Source organism: Rissa tridactyla, chromosome 8 (genome assembly GCF_028500815.1).
Source record: "Rissa tridactyla isolate bRisTri1 chromosome 8, bRisTri1.patW.cur.20221130, whole genome shotgun sequence".
In the NCBI taxonomy this organism is placed as follows: domain Eukaryota; kingdom Metazoa; phylum Chordata; class Aves; order Charadriiformes; family Laridae; genus Rissa; species Rissa tridactyla.
In genome coordinates, this window is record NC_071473.1 from 29,063,464 (window position 1) to 29,088,669 (window position 25,206).

The 25,206-nt window shown below is 37.7% G+C and overlaps 1 protein-coding gene across 1 annotated transcript in view; it reads left to right on the top strand.

The window, feature by feature from the left end:
- Positions 1-14,033, top strand: part of CDC73 (cell division cycle 73) — a 109,667-nt gene extending 95,634 nt beyond the window's left edge. Inside the window, exons 14-17 of the mRNA XM_054210500.1 lie at positions 3,964-4,125; positions 6,003-6,103; positions 8,141-8,282; positions 9,512-14,033. Coding sequence (XP_054066475.1) covers positions 3,964-4,125; positions 6,003-6,103; positions 8,141-8,282; positions 9,512-9,548 — 442 coding nt within the window. The 3' untranslated portion in view covers positions 9,549-14,033. The remainder of the gene's footprint in view (positions 1-3,963; positions 4,126-6,002; positions 6,104-8,140; positions 8,283-9,511) is intronic.
- The last annotated feature ends 11,173 nt before the right edge of the window (positions 14,034-25,206 follow it).

A 25,206-nucleotide genomic window follows, 5' to 3' on the forward strand; every position in this document is an offset into this window, starting at 1 on the left:
ACTCACTGAGATTTATCCAGCTTTGATATTGAGCAAACTGTCTGGAAGATTTAGAGATGATGTATTACAAAAAACCCCTTTGTTCTCTTGTAAAAATAGGTGCATGAAGCTTTTGATACTGTAATCTAAAAAAAATATTGAGGGGGTTGTAAAAATAAATCTCCAGTTCTAAACACAATCAAATGTATATTAGGATGATCTCAGTTACTGTCCAGGATTGGAGTTGCCTTATTGTTGTTCATGCGTTTTTCAGTATACCTGAATTTGGCCAGAAAGTGCTGCCCTGACCTCGGTGAAAGTGTTTTAAAGTTAATGCCAGCAAGTGATGTGAGTTTAGAGCCTAGGCGTGATCAGCTCTGGCAGCTCAGTGGATAGTATCTTACCAATTGCCTCCCATAATTTGATCTTGTTCAATCGCTTGCCTGTGACCTTAGAAAAAGGACCTGCCGTCTTTGTAAAGTGAGAGAGTGAATAATGATTTTGGCAATTAACAGCAAGAGAATTGAGGGCTATTAATTTCCTAGTAGGGGTATAAAAATGTATTCTATGTAGATATGGGTTTGGTTTGGGTGTTTTGTTTTGGTTTTTTTCTAAGGAATAGTAATCTGGAGAAGCAACAAAAAAATGTAAGCTCCTGCACAGTCAGAATTCAGAACACATTTCTAGGGTGTTGGATGATGAAAAAGGTGTCAAGTACAAATGTGTAGTTAACCCACCAGCTATAATATTGTGGCAAATAATTCCCAAGAGAAGATTTTTTTTTTTCCTTTAATACTCAGATTTCTTAAGCTTGTTTATATGTGCAGATAGTGATGGAATAAGCCATGATCATATTTATAATCATACAGTAATTTCTATTGATTCTCAATTCTTGAGCACAGGGCTTTTATTATACTTACTGAATTGATGGTTCCTGGAAATGCAAGCATATATTTCCTAAACTTTCTGTAAGCTGTCATTTATTCCTGTACTCTGTGTGTGTACATATATGTAACCATTTCCTTCAGTGCTTCCTTATGACAGTCATCTTCTGTACTGTTCAATGTGAATCTGCTCATTGATGTTTTTTCTTCAGAAAATTCAGATAACAAGATACTTTATGTTCTGTCCTGGAGAAATGTCTTCAAAAACATTCGGATTTTTACAGTGAATAAACCTGAAGCTGTTGTCTGGAAGATGCATAACTGAGGCACAACTGAGTGGTGCCTTAATGGCTCTAACACAGTTTCTAGCTGAAATGGAGAGAAACTGTCAATAAACTAGTGTTGAAGCAAATTCTTAAACACAGAAACATTTGAAGCTAAAAGTTGAGTTGAGATTGTCTGTTTCAGCCAAATTTGAGGGTTCTCAGATATAGTGGGAAACTGTTAGACTGTAGAATACCAATATTGCTTGTCTAATTTGGCAGGGTGGCTAGGTTTCCTGTTTCCATTTAAAACTGGTCTTCACATTTATGAATTAAATTAAAAATGTGACCTTTTAGATTGCTGTTCTTATGAATATTTGATTATCACTGCAATTTGGTTTTTATTTACATGTTCTGTAAGAGTTTGTTTTCATTCAGTGCATGGGACATGTAATAACAAAATTCATCTCAAGCTCTCCACCATTTTAGGTGAATCTGCCTTTTTATATTGACCTTCCCACTTGGGGAGAAGGTGTTTGAGGAGGTTTGTTGGGTTTTTTTGTAATTTTAAAAATTATTTAAAAAAAACCCCACAACACAAACAACATCTTATTTCCATCTTTCCAGCCCAGATTTCTTTGTTCTGATGCATGAGGAGAGACTCATGAATGGCTTTCTTAAAAGCTCAAGGCAGCCAAGCAAATCCTCATTTTAAGTTATAAAATACAGTTTCCTATCAGTCAGTATTGGCAAAGCAAAGCCTGCAACACGCTGGCAGGATAGGCCATTAGGTATGATCGTGATTAAAGTTTCACCTCGCTTTTGAGTTTAAATTAACAACTTGATTAGAAATGTTTAATTCTGATGGCATGTTTTGTAGCTTTTTCCAAAGTAGAACTGTGTTGAACGCTTCTGTGTGTAGCACGCAGTTGTATGTGTCAGTCGGCTGTGGTGGGTAAACTATACGTAAAAATTAACTGTTTTCTGATTACTTCAATTACTGGTGAAATTACTGTCTTTATGTTTTGGGGTTTTTTTTTTCCTTTTTATAATATTCTAGGTGGCTGAAGTGTGTTTTTTCCCAGTGTATCCTGTATAGCTTTTTTGTCTGTATTTTCTTTAGAATGGTGGTGTTTTACATGTACTAGATAGATAAGCCTGATTTAATACGTAGCTTAATTTTCCAGTGCGGTTGTATGCATTTGGACACACACTTCAGAAATTGGTTTGTGACTTTCCATTTTTGAAACACTGTTAAGTCATGAAGAGTATAAGGGTGCTTCATCTGTTTACGTTAAGAAAATAAGAGTTTTGCTTGAAGGTTTACTGGCAATTTCTACGTGCTACCTTAAAGAGTGTTTGGTTTGGGTTTTTTCCCCAAGATGCCATTTTCTTGTTGGATATAAGATATTAGCAAAAACTGGTGTTTTCAAGTTGCTTGAGTAACTAACTTTTCCTCATAAATCGCTTTTCATTTCTTTTTTCTATCTTCCCAGCAATAAGAAGTGCAGTCTGCCTGTTTTAAGCACATTCAAATTGGGTTTTAGTATTCAAATAGAAATAGGTTGAAGAGAACAAATAGAAATGGTGCAAACAACTTACCCAAAAAATGTAGCAAACTTTTTAAAAGCACCATCTGTACTATAATGAAGAGAAATGGTACCAATTATGTAGAGTACTGTGTTTTTAAAATGTAGCACCAATATTCTCATAATTTTTGCAGCTAAGTGAAACATAGTGTTTCTTTTTATCAGACGTTTTGGAAATGGCATGTCAGCAGCAAACAGTGTTAGTAGCGCGGCTGGGTGGGTCTGAGCAGAATATTAGGAGAATGTGGGTCTGAGCTCTGCTCTTTTCCTGGCCTGGTGTAGGTGATGCTAGTCACATCGGCTTACCTTTCTGTGACGTAGTTTTACTTCTATAAAATGCATGATTTTGTTATCTTTCCTTTTGACAAAATGCACGGAGATTCATCAGTTAAAAGGCTTACACTACTCTTGCATTTATGATGCCGATTTTGAGAACTGTTCTGTGTATTTTACTTTATTATGGCCACAAAGAAGTGACTCTTGAAATGAAATTTCATTTTTTTTGAAGGTGGGGGGCGGAAGAATAAAGATCTGTAATTCATTTGGGGGCGGGGGGGAGGTTGTATCTTAAGCATTTACTTTTGTCATATGGAGATTACATAAAACGTGAGGATCACATTATCCTTACTTTCAGAGCACTTAATCTATCAGAGAAGCTATTTAGAAAAAAAAAAATAAATCCGGAATTGTAGTATCATACATCATAGTAGCCAGATGGATCATTGATAATGTAAAATCACCACCATCCAAAAAAATAAAACCTCACTCAAAAACCTTTTTGACCAAAAATCCCAGCTTTTTTGAGAAAACATAATTCTGATGGCTCCAAGAGCAACAGCTCTAAAATTTGCTCCAAGAAGCAATTGTTCCGTGGTGCCCCAGCTTCCCCGTGTTACCCTCCATCGCTAAAAAGAATGAGTTACAGCCATTCAGCAAGTTGTGATCTGGCTTCTCATCTGCAAATGTATTAGGTAAGGTAGGTGAGGAATGCGATGAATGTATAAGAACGGGCCTGGCTGTAGCTTTGAGGGACAGGGGACATCTTACTACAACTGGTTTTAAGGGCTTATGAAATATTATTCTTATGCTTTTTGTTATTCTGAATGAGAAGTGATGGAGGCTCGGCATAGTGAAGATGAGATGATGGCTTCAGTGACTGTTACCGATAGTGCAAAGTTCTGATAAAGTTGTTACTTTTCCTGCTGATTACATCAAAGAAATCTACTGAATGTTTCTGTGTTCCCCAAGGTTTGTACCATCAGATGAAAAGAAGAAACAAGGCTGTCAACGAGAGAACGAAACTCTAATACAGAGAAGGAAGGACCAGATGCAGCCTGGGGGAACTACAGTCAGCGTTACTGTACCTTATCGAGTAGTAGACCAACCTCTGAAACTTATGCCACAAGACTGGTAAAACAATTTGCCCTTTAAGAAATTTCTTAACCAGGAGAATGCAGAATGTGGAGGGGACCAATAAAATGCTACTAAATTCACTGAAAAGTAAATTTATACAAGATATAAGAATGGATTTGATCGTTAACTGCATAGGATCTTCAGGTGGAAATAATGTGAAACTAAAATTCTTTAAAAGATCTTAAGAATCGCAACGCTCTACACTTTAACAGTATGAGCAGCGGAACTGTTTGTATTAGGTTTGCCTGAAATTTTCCAGTAATTCAAATGGGAATATTCATATGAGTTGTCTGGTCTGTAATGTGCAAGTCACTGGAACATGGTCTGAGAGAAAAATCCTCCTTTTTCATCTGCTTTCTGAATGAGTGTCTGTTGGGAAGATACGTTTGCAGGCCTTTTCAGCATCTGACATTCTGACTTTTTTAATAGTTTAAGAAAGAAAGATGACGCATCAGACAGTAAAGACTGACCTGTGGTTTCAGTATTGAATCAGATTCATTGAATTGGATTCAATGATGGAAGCTTACTTCTGAAGGGAGAGCCCCAGTTGCAGAAAGGGAATCGTAGATAGCTTTTACTTTTAGGAAAAAGCTGGAAACATTATTTTGTCTGTAGCCCATACTTTGATGCTATGAAAACATACTTCTCTGAACAGGACAATTCTGGAGAAACATCTTTTTGTTATTAGATGTAATGAATTAGGCAACATTATTACTTCTTCCTCACAAGTGTGAAGATTTTAGATACGCACAACAATGTTTTTGGTGGGTTTTGTAACTTCTAAAGTAGATCTTAATGGAGAGGAATAATTTGAAAAGGTTCTGTTCTTAAATTAATTGTTCTTTACATTGAGAACTTGGACTAATCAGAAATCTGTGATTTTGAAATTCTAGATATCAAATAGCACTTAAAATGTTTAATGATCGAACTTTTAAGAAGCATCTAAAATGGTTTCTAAAGTGCTTCTGACCAAAGAGATGAAGTGGTTTGGGGTTTTTAGCTTGTTTTTATCCAAGGGAGAATTAGATGTTAATATCTGGAAATTAACATGTTGCCACGGGTTGGTTTGGTTTTTTTGATGTTAGCCATAACAAAACCTGCAACATCGTTTTAAATGGCAATGCTTTAGTCTGTCTCTTAAAAAACAAACAAAAATCCCCAAAACTAAAACTCCACCTTGATTATTCTTTTCCATTTGGGATTTGGTAGACTTTATGATGAATTAAATTTGGAAATTAGATTAGGGAGGTAATTATTTGTTGAAGTAGGTAAGAACCATCACGGGATGATGTAAATGCTCAAGAAAAAGATAGAATTTAAGTGGGAGGACATTTTTGCTCAAAGGCTTTATTTTAAAAAAATTTTATTAATGTAAAAGCTTCTTCTTAATCACAAATTTATTTTCTTGGACTGTAGGTAATGGTTACATACCCTTACAATAAATGATGCACTTTGCAACTGGAGGCAGAAATTTAGCAACTGTTTCTTCTAATAAATTTTTAGAATAGAAGTTAACAGTATACAGAATAAAGGCTTTTAAATTGATACATCTCAGTTTACAGTGTTATTCATAGAAGATTATCTCTAAAATGTTGGAGCACTTTGTAAAAGCAAAGTAATAATTACCAGAAATAAAGTTGTTTGACTTATTATGAATGTAACATGAGAAACTGAGCTGCATTCTGCAAAGGGACAGAGCTAAAAGTCCAGGAAAATTCACAGAGAAAAAGCAGTTGTGCTGGAGGTATGATAAAATACATTGTAGTGCTGTTACTAAAATAAGAAACTATGCTAAGATATATTGCCTGTTTAAGAAAACATGTAATTTAAATGTTCAAGACCATCAACATGTCCATCTCTTTCTGTGTTTGTAGGGATCGTGTGGTGGCAGTGTTTGTACAGGGTCCTGCTTGGCAGTTCAAAGGCTGGCCTTGGCTCTTGCCCGATGGATCACCTGTTGATATCTTTGCAAAAAGTAAGGGTTTTTTTTTTGTCTTGTTTTTAGATGTTTTGGCATTTTTTATTCGGTTTGGGTTTTTTTGTGGGGTGTTTATGCTTCTGGCAGAGTACTACCAAGTACTGCCAAAGTGCTGTTGACTTGGGTGGTTGAGAAGGCAGGAGCTTAGGTCTTCACACAGATGGAAAATGTTAGTGTGCCCTCTGCAGTTCTTCTGTTCTCACCTGTGGAAGCTCATGGAAATCTTCTCAGAGCTGTTGTCTTTACAAGAGGTTCAGAAATAGCTAGTCTACAAATTTACTTTCCAAGCTTCTAAAAAAAGGTGAAAAGACAATGTATATTATAACACTTCATAGATAACAGGTTTACAGGCTGTCTTCAGATTTCATTACTACTTTGAACAGAGGATTAATTGCCTAGTATTTCACTAAGAAAGCTTTACAAATATGATCTGCTGTCTGACAAAAACTGGAAAGTTTAAGACAAAAATGCTCCGAATTTGTGAGCTGGATGTTATGACTGTATAGACCTGAACAGTTTCTTTCAGTTATTGCAGTTGTGCCCAGTATGCTTTTATACACACAGCACTTTTCTTGCACTGACAGCTTCTGTTCTCTGTTGCTTTGTTGTGACACCGCCTTAGAAAATAAATGTTTTTATAGTATCCAGTGGTATCTGACCTACAGATTAAAAAAAAAAAGGGGGGGGGGCAGCAATAAATAAAGAGTCCCTCCCCATCTTTCCTGTAGGCCCCCTTTAGGTACTGGAAGGCTGCTGTAAGGTCTGCCTGGAGCCTTCTCTTCTCCAGGCTGATGAACCCCAACTCTCTCAGCCTGTCCTCATAGCAGAGGTGCTCCAGCCCTCTGAGCATCTTTGTGGCCCTCCTCTGGACCCGTTCCAACAGGTCCATGTCCTTCTTATGTTGGGGGCCCCAGACCTGGACACAGTACTCCAGGTGGGAGTCTCACGAGAGCAGAGCAGAGGAGTAGAATCGCCTCCCTTGACCTGCTGGCCATTCTTCTTTTGATGCAGCCCAGGATGCAGTTGGCTTTCTGGGCTGTGAGCGCACATTGCTGGCTCATGTTGAGTTTCTCATCAACTAGCACCCCTAAGTCCTTCTCCTTAGGGCTATTCTCCATCCATTTTCTGCCCAGCCTGTATTTGTGCTTGGGATTGATTGTCCCGACCCAGGTGCAGGACACTGAACTTGGCCTTCTTGAACTTCATGAGGTTTGCATGGCCTCACCTCTCAAGCCTGTCCAAGTCCCTCTGGATTACAAATGCTTCTGCTTTACTTCTCCAATAATATCCAAAGTAGAAAATGCATCAAATTGGTTACGAGGCAGCAACTGTACAAGACTTAAATACTTTGCACTGGATTATGTCAAAACTATGGTTTGTCTAAGGAAATCAAGAAGAATCGCAAGAAGATTTTGATACTCACTTAATGCTTAGGCTTTACATAATTCACGTGTGACAATACTTCCCAAGAGCAAAATAACTGTTAATATTTTACCATATTTAACTGAGTAGTAGATCAGGGAAAATAGGCAGTTACTAAATTTCTCAGAATGCTTCATGTAGCATTTGGGGCACCGGCATTCTGCAGTCAGTCTTCTACACAGACTTTCAGTAAATAGCCAGACTTCCTTCTCAATGGTCTCAGAAATGCCTTTTTTTTTTTTTTTTTTTTTTTTTTTAATTCTTGGACAATTCAGAGATTTTCAGAAAGAACATCTTTGTTTCCCAAGGAACATGTGCTTGAATTGACATTGAGTTTCTGCTATTCTCCTGGAATCTGTGCATCTAAAAATAGGGGCTGCCCTTTCCCTTAAACCTGTAATAGCATGGGAGCCTGATAATGGCCACCAATCACTATATTTAGCTCAGTGCCCTTTGCTAAGTAGTTGACTTTCTTGAGAGATGGACTCATTAATTTTGTTCTCAGGCTCTATTTTGCAAAAAGAGGGATGGAATGGGAATTCTTTTTGACTAATAATTAAGTACTGTAAAGTCGTCATGTTTGTACACTACATGTTTTCCTGTTTCCTGTAGTTAAAGCTTTTCATCTCAAATATGATGAAGTACGTCTGGATCCAAATGTACAGAAATGGGATGTAACAGTGTTAGAACTAAGCTACCACAAAAGACACTTGGACAGGCCAGTATTTCTGCGCTTCTGGGAAACTTTGGACAGGTATGTTTCCTGTTGAAAATCCTTTATGCTCACACTTTTATGATGTTTAATGGGAATGAAAAGCTATGGCAACAAAGGAATTGTATACAGCTTAGACATCTCAACAATGTTTTAGCTTGAAAATACTGCTTGTTTAGATTTTCCCTGGTGATACAGTTAAATATATACCGCTATATTTTATTATAGACTGTAAATAATAATCTCCAAAGTGTAATAGGCACGAATTTGAAGGAAAGGTAGTTACTATTAATCATGGATTAGCACCATGATTCGTCACCTCCCTTTAGGCAGAAGGAGAGGAATGGAGAACAAGGGAGGCGGTGTAGAGTTTTCCTTTTGTTCCCCCAGACCTCCCCTTGGACTGCAGTTCTGAGCTTACAGGCTCAACACCTCACTAGATGACAGTCTAGAAAAGGTGAGGAACTACCTTAAGATAAAGAGCCACAAAGCGTTATCTTACCCTGATGCCCTTGAGTCCACAGCACTGGGTAGAAGAGGAAGGAAGTCAAAAAAGATATGGCACATAATGAGTTTTGGACTAGTGATTCTTCTGTACCTTAGGGACCTTCCAAGTACTTAGCCTTGCTTTTCTTGAGGAATGAGGGAAGGAGGAGCACCAGCAGCTCTGTGAAGAGCAGCATTGCTTCTGACTCTGCTCCTCTGTGGTTCAGAACCCTCTCTGGATAGGAAGTTCATTGCAATACCTTTTTTTGTGTTGTAGAGAAGAGACTTTCTTATCATCAAGCACTTGAAGAAATGTTGAGGGAAGGGAGAAGCCCATACATTTCATGAATGTTTAATCTTTTCGTGTTGATTGCACAGCAAACTGCTTGAATGATTGAGTGAACTTCAAAAAGAAAAATCCTATGGCAATTGTCAAAATAATTCCAACCATCAAACTTTCTGTGGCTTCTTATTTAAAAGTCTCAGCTGAACTATATGTCTGAGTTCCCAGAATGAACTAGAGTCTTCCAATGTTAGAAACCATGTGATGCCTTGGAAAACATGAATTTTCTTCAAAGCAATGGTTTTAGCTGATTGTCTTTTAGCAGGATAAATATTGTGCATTATACAGAGCTATATGTCATATAAGACATTGCATCTCTTTGGCAACTTCCTAATTTTCTAAGCATTTTGTTTTAACAAAGTCTGTGCATATTATTCCTGGAAGTAGAATTTCTATAAATACTGAAAGAGTAGTAATGTTGTCTTCTGTTAATTTTTTTCAGGTACATGGTAAAGCACAAATCTCACTTGAGATTCTGAATTCTTCAGCTGCCATTTATTCCCTGAAGTATGGATTGAGGAAAATGAAAGGGGCTCCAGTTTGGAGACCAGAGCTCGCACTATACGATATGTCAAGAACTTTACAAATGAAGAAGGGTCACAGTTTAAACTTTTTATAAAATCTTGTTTGGATGCTTCATGCTATGGCAGGTTGATACCTGTTGTTATTCAGAAGCAAAGGGGTTTTGCTTAAAACTATTTTTTTAATGTTGTTAGCCTTCTAGTCTGCAATCCAAATTGTATATTTTGATAGCAGCAGTTTCTTCTCTGTTTTGTTATATTAGCCACATTTTTAAATAATGTGTTTTGTTCCTTATTAGAAAATAGATTGATCTTCACTGCAGGTTACAAATGTGTGTGTGTGCGCATGTGCGCACGTGTGTGTATATATATATGTGTGTGTGTGTCTATATATATAATGTATAAAAAAAAAAATCATAGACACACTTACGCACACATAGATGTTACCAGGCTTTCTAAACCACTTAGCTTCTGAGCTTAGTTTTGGTTTTCTTTGCTTATTGTTTCACTTACTGAAAATATTTTGTTGTGAATTATATTACATTTTAGTCAATAGGACTTGCATACTGAGCAAAGTGAAAATTGTTTTGGATAAATCAAAATGTCAACCTGTATATGTATATTCTGTCAGTCTTTGTTGAAAAAGGGAAGATGAAAAAAATCTAGAAACACTTTTTTGGATTTGTAATGTCCCAGTTTACTAAATCTTTAAACTTTATTATGGGCATACCTTCAAGTCATGCTAACTTTAAATTCTCCACACAAGTCTATTTAAACTGAAAGTGTGCATGTGTACATTCCCATCTATCAAAATACCTTAACATATGAGTCTAAATGTTACCTAGATTAAACAATGAATAGAGGAGGGAGAGAGTTTGGAATTTTTTTCCTGAAACAGCCACCACAAGGAAAGAATAATTTTAACTTCTGTGCATTTATACCTCTAACTCCACATGTAATATTATTTCCTTGTGACAAAAGTAGCCCAGACTATGCCTGCAGGAGTGGTGATTTTCTGAGACGAGTGGCTAATGTGGTCTCCTAACAGTCCTGCACTGGAATGGAAAATGAACCTACTCCAATTACCAAAGAACAGATTTGCTTGATCTACAATATTACTGAGGTCAGAAGACCCTGGTATTTGTATGAATTTATGGTATCTCTGTGTCTATTTAATAATATTAAGTTGATGTTGCATACCAGTGGATGTAGAGAATGATCAAATACTGTAACACCCGCATGAATTTTTTTCTGGGATAGCAAATACATGTTTATATTCCTGTTCTTGAAATTCCAAACCGTGTTTTTTTAATACACTTTACATTTAAGGTTTGACAAAAGTAAAATGTTCTACCTGTTCTTCTTTAGTTTTGCTTTTTATTTGATGTTACCTTCATTTTTAATAAAACCAGAAGGCACATCTCCTTAAGAGGTTTTTAAACTATGTGTTAAATTTGTGAGGACTTTGAGGTCTGACTTCTAATTATATATTTCCATCCCTGCTATATCGAGACTGTTATTTTTAAATGGTCTTAATGGAAACATAAAAATAATAACCAAACCATCAAACAAAAATCCTTAGTGACTTCAAGGTTAGAAGAAGTTGACAATGGATTTTTTTAATAGATTCTGCAAAGTGACTGAGAAGCGTAGGCAATACAGAACAACTAGAAGGTGTCTTATTTGTATGGGCAGTTGGTCAGTACCGAATTTCCCAATACTTGAGCTTATTATAAATGTATCCATGCCATACATGAGTGAGCTAAAACATTCGATATTTTTTTTAAGCTGTACTGTAATTAGAAAAGCTGTAGTGGCTATAACCACAGCCATCGCTATCACGAGGAAGTGGTTCAATTTAGGGTTCATTCCATTACTGCTTTCTATAGGTTGGATATCATGTTTGGATTTTTAACTCTCAAACATTTCCATTTAGAAATGTAATTTTTTTTCAGATTTAATCAGCACTTCATGGCTTCTACAATGGGCAACAAACTTAAAAACCAAATTCCGAAGAAATGTGTGCTTTATGAGCACTGTGATATACAGACTATATCGTAGTCTTAAAATAGGCAAGATCCAATTATCTTTTCTCTGTCCTGTATTTCACTTGTGTGTTAAACGCATGTGTAATCCCACATCCAGTATTGTATACAGGAGATCGCTTGATTTTGATGTAAATTTATGTATATATTGGGAATAACTCCTCTGAAACTAGTGAAGTTACATGGCTGTGAAACTGGCAGAAGAGCAAAATCCATTAAATCTTTGTATGAACTGTGCCATTTTTTATGGATTGAGCATAGACCTTTAACATCTTAGAATTTTGTACTTGCAGGCAATTTACGATACAAGTTGTAAAATATGTATTTGTGAAGGAGTTGGCACCTGATCGTGCATATTTTTGTCAGTCATAAAAGTAGTGATGTTTATAAAATGAGCCATTTTGCAATCAGATTCCTGCTGACATTATTGGAAGTTTAATTAGGTTGTCAGAATAGCATTCCTGCTGCCTTCATAAATAACTGAACATAGATGGTGAAACTACTTGGACTTAAAAATTTAGCCTTACAGCAGCATTTTGCAACACAGCTGGAACTTTAGACACTTATGTTATGCTTAATTTATCTACAAGTTAATGTGGAGTAATAAAGAAAACCGATGCTAAGAACTGGGGAAGCTGGAGGACCAGACATCTGTTTTAGTGAGCTGCATTCTTATTGTTGAGCAAGTTTGACACACTACTTAGAAGTGTATTAAGTGTGTAAATTGTACTCAATTAAAATTTATAACTAAAACTGAGCTACTTCACTGACTAGTTTATTGAACAGTAGAATGATACTAGCATGGAAATCAGATATCAAATTGGCTGTTGCTATTAAACATCTTACGTGTCATGACTCTATGCTGTTTCATAAGTACAAGATGAACGAGATGGAACAAGATAAAACAAGATGAAAACCGGTTTGAAGTCTGCTATTGGGTTCCTATACTGTCAGCAGGTGATTATTTCTTTAGTAGCAAGGTTATAGGGGCCAGTAGATATATCTAAAGCAATGATTTCGTATTAAAAACTAAAATACCTATGATTTGTACTATTTGAGCTTTCCGAATGCTACCCTGAACAAAGCAGACAAAGGGGGAATTTTTTGTAAGGTAAAGTAGGGCGACCGCAGGGACTTGCGTAGCTGAAGAAATTGCGGATCAGCGTCTTCAATTGAGTAGGCTCAGCTATTTAGTTATTACCTGAAAATTTTTGTAGCAAGATAGTTCCACAAATAGGTACTAAAGTCAGTGCTGGAGTTAGACAATTTATAGAACTCTTCTGCAATGCTGAAACCTTCTTATTTCTGAACACAGAAGAAAACGTAGATAGACACAACAAAACATTGTGTGTTAAGTTGCCCTTGATCATAAGTTGAACTATTATGTGATATTTGACAGATAAGCCTTTATCAAAACAGCAAATTTGTTTTTGACTTTCATTTGATATACAGTTAGTGTATAAAATACTACCATTCTCTGCAGGGACCTCCAAATGTAAGTTTTATTAGTACAGCTTTCATTCTTTTGCTGGTGAAATATGCACTTAGTTGCTAATTCTTGTGAACACTGTGCAGGGGAGGGAGGGAGAAAGCTGGTCAAAATTAATGGCTTTGGGATTTTAAAATTCAATGTCATGAATGCATTTTAATTCAAAAGCCATAACTAATGCCAAGTACTTTACTAGAGCAATGTGTTCATGAAAAATTAAAATCCCTGCCTGAAGAAACTGTTGGCCAAGTAGGTTTCAGTTCAGCTAATCTGTGGAAAAATGTGCCACAAACTGGAATCTTTGAATGTCATATTCCAAGCTGCTCATTTGTTACTTAAGGTTTGGTTTTGTTTTTTTTTTTGAAGGGAGATGGCAGTTTTACCTTTGTTTTCTGCACAGTTATATACTTCAATAGCAATTGTGTAGTTTACCTTCTTTGGTTTGGTTTTACCCTAAGAATGTTACCATGATACAACAATTCTGAGGCAGTGATTGAAAACAGATGCCTTCAGGTATGAAGTTCTTTTAGTGGAGCTCATGCACTTGATAAAGATGGTTTCGTAATGGATCTGTGGTCCAGTGGGTAGCGTCGAGTCCATTGTTCAGCTGTCGTTGACTTGTCTCTAGATCATTCTTCTCAGTGGTGATGCTATCATAGAGGGCACGTTTGAGAATAATGATGCTTAATCGAGCAAAATTCATTGGTAGGTAGTATGCAGTGACAGGCCGTGCATCCAGACTGATTTACTGTGTTGTTTTTTCTTTAAAAATAAATTTTATGATTTTTTTTTTAAAATAAGAATGCAAATGCAAAGAACAATCTCCAATGTTTGAAACTTTATTGCAGAGACTAGTTCACATGTAAAACTGAAAGATAATGAGGTGGTACATAAAAATCTGTAAGAAAAGTATCGTGGTTTATGGTTTTTATTTGCATCTGTGAATTCTTTTGCTCTAGCATGTTTTATTTCAAATTCAGAAAAACTTTACTTGCTTCACAAGGTTCCTGCATGTATCACTGAAAACCGTCAGAGGTTAATCTTTACCTGCAGTTACTTGAAGGTTTGGTTAAATGAGTTTGTAGGTTATACATTCTGTGTCAGTGGGCCCAAATTTTAACGGTGGTTTTGAAGGTTCAAGTTAGAATGAAATCTTGTAAGAATCTGCTGAGGACAGCTGCTGTTGAAGGAAAGGAGAACACAAGCTTCTCATGAGGTTAAGCCTTTAAACTCTAATGTAACTGTTCAAAGCTTGTGTTTAGTGACTTTTGATAAATCTTACATTTTTGGATATGTCTTGCCACTTGACCAGTTATTTAAGATCTGGTCTATATTACTGAGTTAACAGTTTAGTATCAACTCAAATCCAGCTTCTGAAAATTCTTAGCAAAAATATCTTGAGGACCTTAAAAGGTGGACTGTCTTTCTAAATGTAATAGTCAATTTAGCCATGAAAGAAGAAACCAAAAAAGCACGTTTCTCTTGCTTCCATCAATCAAGACCAACCCTGAATCCATACTGAATGGATTTTTATTAGTGAAGTGAGATGTAAAAAATACTTTAAAGAAACAGCTTTTAATTTTTCATTTGTTCCTGCCCTCTTGAAATCCTGTCCAGGAGCCCCTCGTCTTCTTCCCTGACTCGTTCATTCTGTATGTGTCTCCCGAACTGGGACTGTTACCAAACCTCCAAGTTTTCTGAGGATCTCAGCTCAGTGCACAATCACAAATTACTCCTCTGCCCCATCTTCGTTAGTGCACAAACAGGGCAGTAGAAGCACAAGCTTCTCCCTATTATGTATCCAAGAGTTGGTTACAAACTGCCAACTTTAAAAAAACATATATTTAAAAAAAAAAACACCAAAGGCAAGTATGACCTACTGAATACTTCATTGTGCTTCTTCCTCGTTTAGTTTTGACCTGTAGTAATTAAGCTTTGAGGTGTTAAACATAAAAATATTGAAGGCATACTAGTTATTCTTTAATTGTTATTATGCCTATAGTTATTCTCTAAGGATCTTTAACTGTGGATTTCTCCCTGTTACTGCCGGTAGGTATTAAGAGCAGAATGGTGAATGATTATCCTGAGCTCCACTGCGCTGAGTCAATCTTAACCTGAGACTGAATGATATCTAACCACTTAATTGCTTCACAGTCTTTGTTCGGCAGCTGGCAAATGATTTGAGGAGCACCACAGTAGTTTTCTTTGTTATTGATTTTGTGAGAGACAAATCTAATGTAACAAAAGTATGAGAAGTGAAGAAAATAAAAAGTTGATACCTGTTTTTCAGATGCTAGTCAACACTTGTCAAAGCTATTTACAATCTCGTAAGAGGTGACCACAACAACTAATACTAATCCCAAGAGCAGAAAGCCTGGAAGTGGTTGTTTTCTATGGTCCTTAAAAAGTTCGCATGGTGACAGAAAAGGATAGTGTAACTGAATGGTGCCTTGCCAGCTGCCTCTTTGTATGTAGCGGGACGTCACGGCTGACCCCTGCCTCAATTCGAGCGTTCCTACTCATGATCGCAGCAGCAAGGAAGGAGGTGGTCTGTTACACGTTCAAATCCTCCATTGTGGAGCCAGTTTTGGTTGTCTGCCAGGTGTTTGTTCTGGTATTCTTGAGAACGGCTGTCATTCTTTTCTTGATGCTGACGTGCTAATGAAGTGTATCTGCAGGTTTTAACCTAAATGAAGAGAATAAAGTTGGTTAGCAGTGCTCTACTTGGTCTTATGACAAATATCGCTGCTGAAGATCCTGCAAATAACACAGGTGCGGGAGTGGAAGATTAAATTAATTACTTCAGAATGTCATGTATTGCCACTTTGTATGATAGGTGTTTTCGGCCATTCATTGACCTAACTTTGTTTAAATTCACTTGTTGCATTTTGTGTGAAACTTAGGTTGCAGGTTCCGCTGGAGAGAGATGATCTTTTTATTCTGTAATAAAACTTGTATGAAAGAGCCTCTGTTTTATGCATGGTGGAAGCAATTAGTCTGGTTGCTGAAAAGTTGCTAAAAAGGGAATAATGGGATTAAAGATTAAAAAAACCCCAAGCATAGAAAATCTTCCTAAAGTGAGATTACTAAACTGAAATACGCTTACAACAATTCATTGTGAAGTCTGTGTAGAACAAATTTATTTCTGTGCTCAGTGGATTAATGCCCTAAATTATCTTCCCAGTAATCTCGTTTAAGCTTTATAAAGTTGAATGATCCACAAATTCACTCAATGATTAAAAATCTCTCCTGAATTTTGACTGATTTCCACTTTTAATCTCCTGGATTTTTCTGGCTTTTTTCAGTAGCTGTTGGTCTGTTCATCTAGCTTTTCTTTCCCCCAAACATCAAGGCAGCTGGATGATCTTGTAAGTACAAAATTACAGCTGATTTTATGCTTATATGCATGTACATTCACATTATTATTCCACTGAGAAGAAATGTGCATCCCTCATGATGCATATTGTAATTTTTTACATCATTACTTTTGTAATGTATCAAAATTAAAGTGCAGTGCTCTCCATATGTTGAATTTATTTTTTCAGAACAAATTTGGCATTTGACCGTACAACATGAGACAATAATCAATATGGTAACTAAGCTACATAAGAAATTATGGGCAAGGAGAACTTTGCATTTAATAATTTGCCTCTTGGGAGGCTTATTTTTACACTGTTACAGACTGCAGAAGGCTGTGTTCTCTAGCCATTCCCAAAAGCAAGAAATAGCCTTTGAGAACTTTAGCAGAACAGAATCTGCCAAAAATCTGTGAAATGCCTTGAGTATGTCGGGGATTTATCCATTTAATACAAGACGGTCCTGATATGTCAGGCAGGTATCTTCAAACTATTCTCATCTTTCACACAGTCTGCAAGTCAAAATGGTAATAAATTCGCCATTGCTCGCCCAACAATTCTTTGCGCATCATATCATGCGACAAGTTTTTTAATCTGTTTCTCTTCTTATGTTCTGGAATCGTGATTTATACTGTTATTTCTGGGATTAATGCCTTCAGATGTGTTACCAGTCACATCAGGGGAGGGGGTGGGTGTAAATATCTTCTAATTTTTATCTCCTTAAGTATGCAATATCTCTTGCAACAGGAAATAATGTCCGTTGCAGGTGATAGTGTAGCTGAGAAGAAATACATAATAGAAAAATGCAAAAATAACTGGATTGTGGTCAGTGTTTAGAAGTGGGATTTTGTGGGCACAACAGTACAAATGCAGAAGTCGTCATCGTTCCCACACTATCTCAACCTGTAGCGGAATTTTCTTAGCTCCTGCCCATAGTTCATAGCATTTACTTCCACTTGTTTTCAGTCTCCCATCTTTCTGCCGTATTGCAGTACCTGCCCACTTTTTATTTCTGTAAAAATAATTCATGTGATCAGTACTATACTGCTGGCCTTGTAAACAGTCATTGACCGTATCAGATCCATGTCAACTGTTGTTTGGTTGGGTTTTTTTTATAGTAATGAAACATGAGATAAAGTTTATATCTGAAATACAGACATAAGTGTCTGGTTTTTCTTAATGTTCAATACCACACTTGGCAATGCAGTGCAGGCATTGTCTGCAGACTAAAAGACTCCTTAAAAAACCAGCAATAACGTTGAAGCTTTTATCAACAAGACAGGGAAATGGGGTTTCTGCTGTGTCATAAAATGATGATAAGGTGAGGAGGTTCAGGACTGTCAAAGGAGTCATATTTCCACAGTGGCTACAGGCAATCACGATTTATCTTAGCTTAACTTTTTGTTTATTTTGCTGTGGTTTTAGGCTCCAGTGGTTAGAGGAAGTGATATGTAGTTTCTCTACTATCTGAAGCGACAGAAAAAGTCTATATGGGAACTTTCAGGTTAAGATTTACGTGCTAAAAAATGACGCCACTTTTTCATCATGCTATTGCCTTTATTAGAATGTGCAACTGAAACAGTGTTAATGAAGTAGTTGTCTGACTCAGCTAACTTTTACGTCTTTCTCCCTGGGTAAGCTAGCTGACCTGGCAAAACCCTAATTTAGGTCCTGAGGTAAATTGACATAGCTTTTACATTAGCTGAGTATGTAGCTAATAACTGCTAAAGACAGCAGTTTTTCTACTATTGGAAATTGATCACAATGTAAAAAAATTTATTAAGTTTTTTAAAGTTAGGAAAAAAGCAGTGAGTCCCCACCTGTGTCTGAGAAAGCAGCTGCTTGCATAGGACCAGATTCCTTTTGCATCAGCAATGCCATAATGTGATTGATATAAATGATACTGTAAAGTAGTAATTTTGAGATGGATTACTTGCTATCTTCAAATTTTCTAGAAATTCATTGCTCTTACCCACCAACACCAGTGTTTGATAACTTCTTTGCCTTCCTGTGAGGGTAGCAAGTCCAAACATCATATTATATGTGCCTGGGAAGGCACAAATTCTGCTTGCTGTCTGCTAGAGTCTATGAATGATTGCTGTTGAGTTACGCTTCTAAATGGCGTGCCTTGTGTACTTCAGAAAGAAATTCTGTGCTGTTAACTTCTACCTTCCTGTTGCACCCCTTTTAACTCCAATTATTTGAAGTAATATGTGCATCTTTCAACAGAATGATAAAGTTGATTCACCAAAGTTACAGGATAAAGTGCAATCCCTAATATCATTATTTGTGTCATGCAGAGCTAATATGATTTTCCTATAATTTTCCACAGACGTCTTTTTAACTATTATGCTTGCAAAAGAGCACAAAGAATGAAAATTAATGATTCTAGATCAAGTATTTCCAGTATTAAAGTAAATTTATCTAACTAAATTATATGTGGAAAGCGTGCATAGCGTGCAACAACAGTGAGTGCAAGCAAACCAAGTGGGGAACATTCAGGTTTTCTGTGGGAACATGTTCCTCATCCAAACTGCAGCACCAATGTAGGTGCACCCTGTGAAGCTCACTCTAGATTGTTCATAAAAAGGTCAAGAATGACCAACATCGATTTTCTGAAAAAAAAATTTAAAAATAAAATCCATGAAACTTAGGCTCTTGGTACTCTAATTCAGTTGCTGTTGGAAGGATCTTAGAATCATAGAATTGTCTAGCTTGGAAGGGACCTTTAAGATCATCGAGTCCAAACCATCAATCTAACACTGACAAAACCATCACTAAACGATGTCCCTAAGTACCACGTCTACCCGTCTTTTAAAGAAGGATGGCGATTCCACCACTTCCCTGGGCAGCCTGTTCCAAAGCTTGATAACCTTTTTGGTGAAGAAATTTTTTTCTAATATTCAATCTAAACCTCCCCTGGCATAAATAGAGGCTGTTTCCTCTTGTCCTCTTATCTTCTAAGCCTTCAGGATAAGTGAAAGGCTTGTAGTTTTAACCTAAAACTTGTACTCATCTAGGAGCTGTGGTGAGGTTTGCTTTGTGGCTAATTTAAGCCTGCTAACTAGTCCTTTTGGGGACTTCTCTGTTATATAAAACATTATTTTTTAAAAGGAGGTAGTATTTAGATGTTTCAATGTAAACAGGTTACTTTGCTTTCTCTTTTCAGGGGTAGAGATATATTTTGTCAGCATTAGTTTTTTTTTCTAAGAAGAATGCACTTTGGCGTTTTTTGTTGTCTTTTGTTCATGCAGTATGTTTCTCCTGTTTTGACTGGACCCTCTGTCTGACTTCAGTGTTGTTCATTTCATCACTGGAAGAAAAACGAACATGGTTTTTTTGAAGGCTCAGGGAAGATCTACTGTGTTTTCCTGTACCTAAATGTAGCTGTAGAGGAGACAGTGGTTCTTTCTTCACAAGGATGCATACTGACAGGACAAGAGGCAACAGGGACAAGCTGCTTCCGGGGAAACTGGACAAAAGAAAAGAAAAAAGAAAAAAATAGTCTTCATTAGAGCAATTCAGCACAGGAGTTGGTTGCTCATGAAGTGGTGGAAATTTATTTCCTCACTGGAATTACTCAAGACGTGGCTTAATTAGGCTCTGGATAAACTAGTCTGTGGCCAGGAAGACCTGGGGGTCTCCTAAGACTTGGACTTTTCCATGAGCCCACAAATCCTTACTATCTCATGGTGTTTCAAGACCACTGATTATTCTGCGTATCTCGTAGAGATGTGCAATGTGTCATTCAATGCTGGCACCCAGTTAATCGCGTACCTGTCCTTAATAGAAGCACCTAAAGTTAGTCACACGCTGATGTTCCTTACTGAGTCGAGGGCTCCAATGACGCTAGACTTACTGGTGCTTTATGAACAATAACCACTGCTCCAAAGCGAGACTGGCTCCCTCTGAGGGAGGGACGACAGCAGCAGCGGACTGACTGCCTCCTGTCAGGGCCGGTGTCGCGGTTTGGCCTCAGACGGCAACAAAGAACCAGTGCCGCTCGCTCGGGCCTTCCCAATATGGGAAGAATCGGAAGAAACAAGGCAAAACTCTTGGGTTGAGACAAAGGTAGTTTAACAGAACAGCCAAGGGAACAAGAAAACAACAGCACTAACACGGATGGAGGAATATACAAATACAGTTACGGAACTGCCGCTCACCGACCGGACCTGGGTCGCCCCCGACTTTCCCCAGCAGCTGAGGGTGGACATGGCTCACATGGCATGGGATACCCGTCCTGGGGAGAATTAACCTTGTCCCCACCGGAACCAGGACAGCCAGCAAGGCACCCATGCTGGCGTGGGGGCCTGCTGGGCTGCAGCAAATGGTCCCTCAGGACCCCCCCGCCTCAGGTGCCTCAGGACCCGCCGCCTCAGGCCCTGCCCAGGAGCCACAGCCCAGCCCCAGCTGTCCCCACTCCCAGGCCTCTGACCCTGCTTCCCCCCCAGCAGTTTTAACAAAACTGAAGTGATTTTTCCCCTCTTTCTCCTATCGCCATGTTGGTGAGGTGCCCGGCCGAGGCAGCGGGAGGCTCTGGGACGCAGAGGAAAGGGGTAAGTTTTGGCTTTCGCGCCTGTTGCTGCGTTTCATTTGTCTCTTCAGTTTAATCAGTCAGTTTATAATTAGCAGAACATGGTGTTATTTAAATGTTGTTCTAAGTAATCTTCTAATAATGGCCGGGATGATTTTCCTATGTAAATATTAACAATCAAGGTTATTTGCTGATTGTTTCCCCTGCCGATTAGTAGCATTGCTTAATTCACACCTACCTCAGCTTAAGCAGAAAAACACAAGAGTTGCTTCGTATTTTTTTCAGATCCCGATTGAGAAGGCTACTTATGATAGCGTACTTTAAATGTAAGCTTATACCCATAATAGTTATTGTTTGTGGAAAAAAGTATTCCTGCCTTTCTTCAAGCGTTAGCTGTGATATTTTTCCCTCCGTTATTGAGACAACTGCAGGTTTTTTTTAATTGATATCCAAGCATTTTAAGAATAGTCACAGTGTTTCTAGTGTTGTCTAAATTAATGTTTCTATAAACCTTCCCTCAAACCAGTGTGGTACACTTTTATACGTGGAAATCAAAACCATACCGTGAAAAACCTTTTTTTAAATATGCATTTTATAGGAACTTCATGTATTTTCAGAGTTGCCAAGATGATTTAGGTAGGCAACTTCCAATATAATTAGCCCTCATTTATTTTCATAACCCTTACATCTGAAACATTTCATAAGGAACTTGCTAATAAACTAAAGTGATAATTTCTCACAGAAATGGTAGAACTGAGCCAGGTATTACTGCAAATTGGTGTGCTACGGGCAGTAGTTGTGGGAGATGTAGGTGTCCTTCACAGACCTTAATGTATTTATATTCACTGGGAAAATAACTCTAACAATAGACTGTTTGGGCACATAAGTGAAGTAAATTCAACTTTTTAACTTGAAGTCCAGATTAATGGTGAATGCTTTTTAATGAATAATGTTCTCAGGGGCAAAAAAGCTGCACATGGTGGCAGAATGAAGGTAGTCATGAATCAGGGTTGAATCTAGAGAACTGAGGTGAAAAGAAAGACTGGAGGGTTCAATGGTTAGATGAAACGAAGAGGGAAAGAGATTTTGTCTTCCAATCCCCCCTCCCCCAATATATCAACTCAATATGAAATAACTTTTTTTGCTTAAAAATAGACTGACAAACTGGAGAGACCTGTTGAAGTGGTCAATGAAGTGGTATAATGAAGAGACCTTCATTATATATGCATGTGTTTTGGACCTGTGTGTTCAGTACAGTATTGACCACGCTGGTGAGATGTCCAGGAGGCCAGGCTGCCAGAGTCTATGGCTCTTCACCAGGCTCCTGGCGGTTGTAGCAGGTCACTGTAGTGGGAATGGGGTAACCCTGTTTATGTAGGTGCCTGGCCAATTTGACTGAAAAGGGACAGCAAAGAAGGAGCAGGCCCTTTGGAATCCTTGGCTTCAAATACTCCCCAGTACCTTTTTCACTCCCACTCAGTCTCAGGTTTTTTTTTGTGTGTCATCCTGCTCCCCATGTTTGCAAAGTCCTCCCTAACTCCGGTTGTAAGCCTTGACATGTTACTGTACACTTTTGATATTAATTGAAATAGTGATCTGTCTGAAATGCCTTGTTCCTTACTAGCTACTGTTCAGAGCGTGAGGTGCTTCTTGTCACAGTGGTGGGGCACATCCAGAGCTGGCATCTTTTCACCCACCATTCCTTATCCAAATCTGTTTCCATAGCTGCATCTGTCCTGGGATGGGAATTGTGTTCAGAGAAACCTCATTGCAGTGATCAACAGTGTGCAGGGCATTTCAGAGTCTGGGGATTTTCATGTGAATTCCAAACAAATTGGCCTGAAATATTTTCCCTCTGTTAAAAAGTAGGTGAGCTCTGAGACTCATGGACAAAGAATTAGATCCGTCTGCCTCTCAGTTTACCTTCTTGATCTTCTAACCACTGGTGAATGAGTTGACTCAGTCTATGCTTTTTCATAAGTGGGAGATTCTATATTCTGAGGACATTTTTTTCAGGTTTCATGTTATTCTGAGACTTCTCTGTCTCAGGGTATCAGGATAATCAGATTATTTTTTTATTTTTTATATCTGAAGCCTGGTAGCCAGTAGTCTCTGCTTGTTACCTTCTGCGTTTAATTTAGGGTACATGTCTTCTTCCCCTCCACTTGAAGATACTGACTAATGCAAAGGCAAAAATCCGTTATCCATATAGTTTTATGCATCTTATGAACACTCTAAGATCTTGTTTTCTGCTCCCAAATCTCACAGAGGTCTTGAAGTTTCACTGATCTGGTCTCACTGTGGTTTCTTTTGCAGAATCAATCTTTTTCTTGGTATTATTGCTTCTCATCAGTAAAGGTACTTTTTGCTAGCAGTAAAAAGAACTCTGAGATGCATGTATCTCACAAAGTGAACCAGGTTTTCAGCATTTCTCATTACTGGAACTGAGCACTGAATGGTTTGGATTAATTGAGTTTCGCGATCTCAAATTTCTCCCTTGTATGACAAGTGAAATTTAATAGAGCTCTTTTACCTATCAGCCTACCAACTTCAGGAAGCATCTGTTTTTTCCACCCTATCGTTTTACAGTTCCTGATAAGGTTAACAGTAAAGATACCTTTAGCAAGGCTGTCTTGTGAGGGAACGCAATATGATCATACTGTTGGGACTTCTTTTTAACCACTGATAACTTACTTGCTTACCTTACTATTGCACCCTTCTATAATGATATCTTACCCCATAACTATCACCTCTAACAAGGTATTGGAGGCGATTTAATCCCTTCTGATGAAATATCTTCATACAAAACATGGTGTGTTTTTGTGCTTTGGTGACCCGCTGCTTTTTCTGATTACTCAATAAATTAATTTGTCTTCTCTTCAATACTCAGTTCTTCATAGAGGGGAGGTCAGGACAACTGTCCTGTGTTGCCAGCTGATAAATCCAGGACTGTGGCCGTGTCACAAGCCTCTTTCTGCACAGCAGATTCTGCTGACCTGCAACAAGGCTGCCAAATGGAACCTCCTCTTGTCATTGTGGCACAAGGTCATGAACCTCCTGAGAAGCATCCCCGTTCCTAACATAAAAGGAACTATTCAGGATAAATTCAAGGCTCTCATGAGGCTTTCTGTTATTGTTGAGACACCAAGGACTGATTCACTGCTTAGTCGAGCAGTCTTTCAGCACTTGTTTGCATGAAGTATGCCAAGATGCCCTGTCCGATAAATATGAGGGTGTAGGATTCTTGCTTGCAATGATCCCTGGATATATAAATGGATATGTAAACTATTACTCAAAGTCAAAAGAAAAACTCTAGATGGTTGCTTATTGGAGACTGAGATTCTTCAAGATGCCTATGGAATAATGAGTTTTAGAGATGGGTTAGGTGTAGGAATTACAGGATGAAACTCTGATTTGTTCTCTGGGAAGCTGGGTGATCATCATAGTCTCTTCTAGCCTTAAAATGAAGTGATTTTTAGAGTGGTTTGGTCTACTGTACAGAAAAAGCTTGGAGAGATTTGCTTTACTGTACTAGAAAATACAATCTGCTGTAACTGTCACAGGAACGTCATTTGCTATCAAAGTAGCTCAAAAAAAGAAAAAGCAGAACATATGAAACATTTACATAATCAGACTGGTTTATTTGGACAATGCTAGAAGAAACTTTAGTAGAACAGGTTCATACATGTTAAAAATAACAATTGCTGAAAACGTCTTGCCCCTGAAAGATGTTGAACCAATTCCAGAGTTCCCTCATTTGATTAAGACAATCTGTTCCCTTTATAGGGAAATGCAGTGGATCAAAATGAAGAAGCGAATTCCTGTGTAGGAAGGTGGCATAAGATATGTACCCATTGCAAATGAAGACGGCTGTTACCTGGCTTTCCCAAGCAAATTATAAACTAGAGAATGGCTTATCTTGTGACACTAGTTTTGATTCTGGGCATTAACTTTTGGGTTAGAGCTGGTACCTTAATATGATTTGTTTCGTTCTTAAAGTAGAAGTGTTAGAGGTGAAAAACAGCTGTGCTATCTTTCCAAACAGTGTTTACAGATGTCATCGATATATTTGCATTAATTAAGTCTGATGTCTTTGTATATAATATTTAAAAATTTCCTCCCTGAGCTTTGCAGAAGTATTTTGTTACATATTTCTAATTGTTCAAAAGTAGCAGTCAAGAAAGTTTTAGTG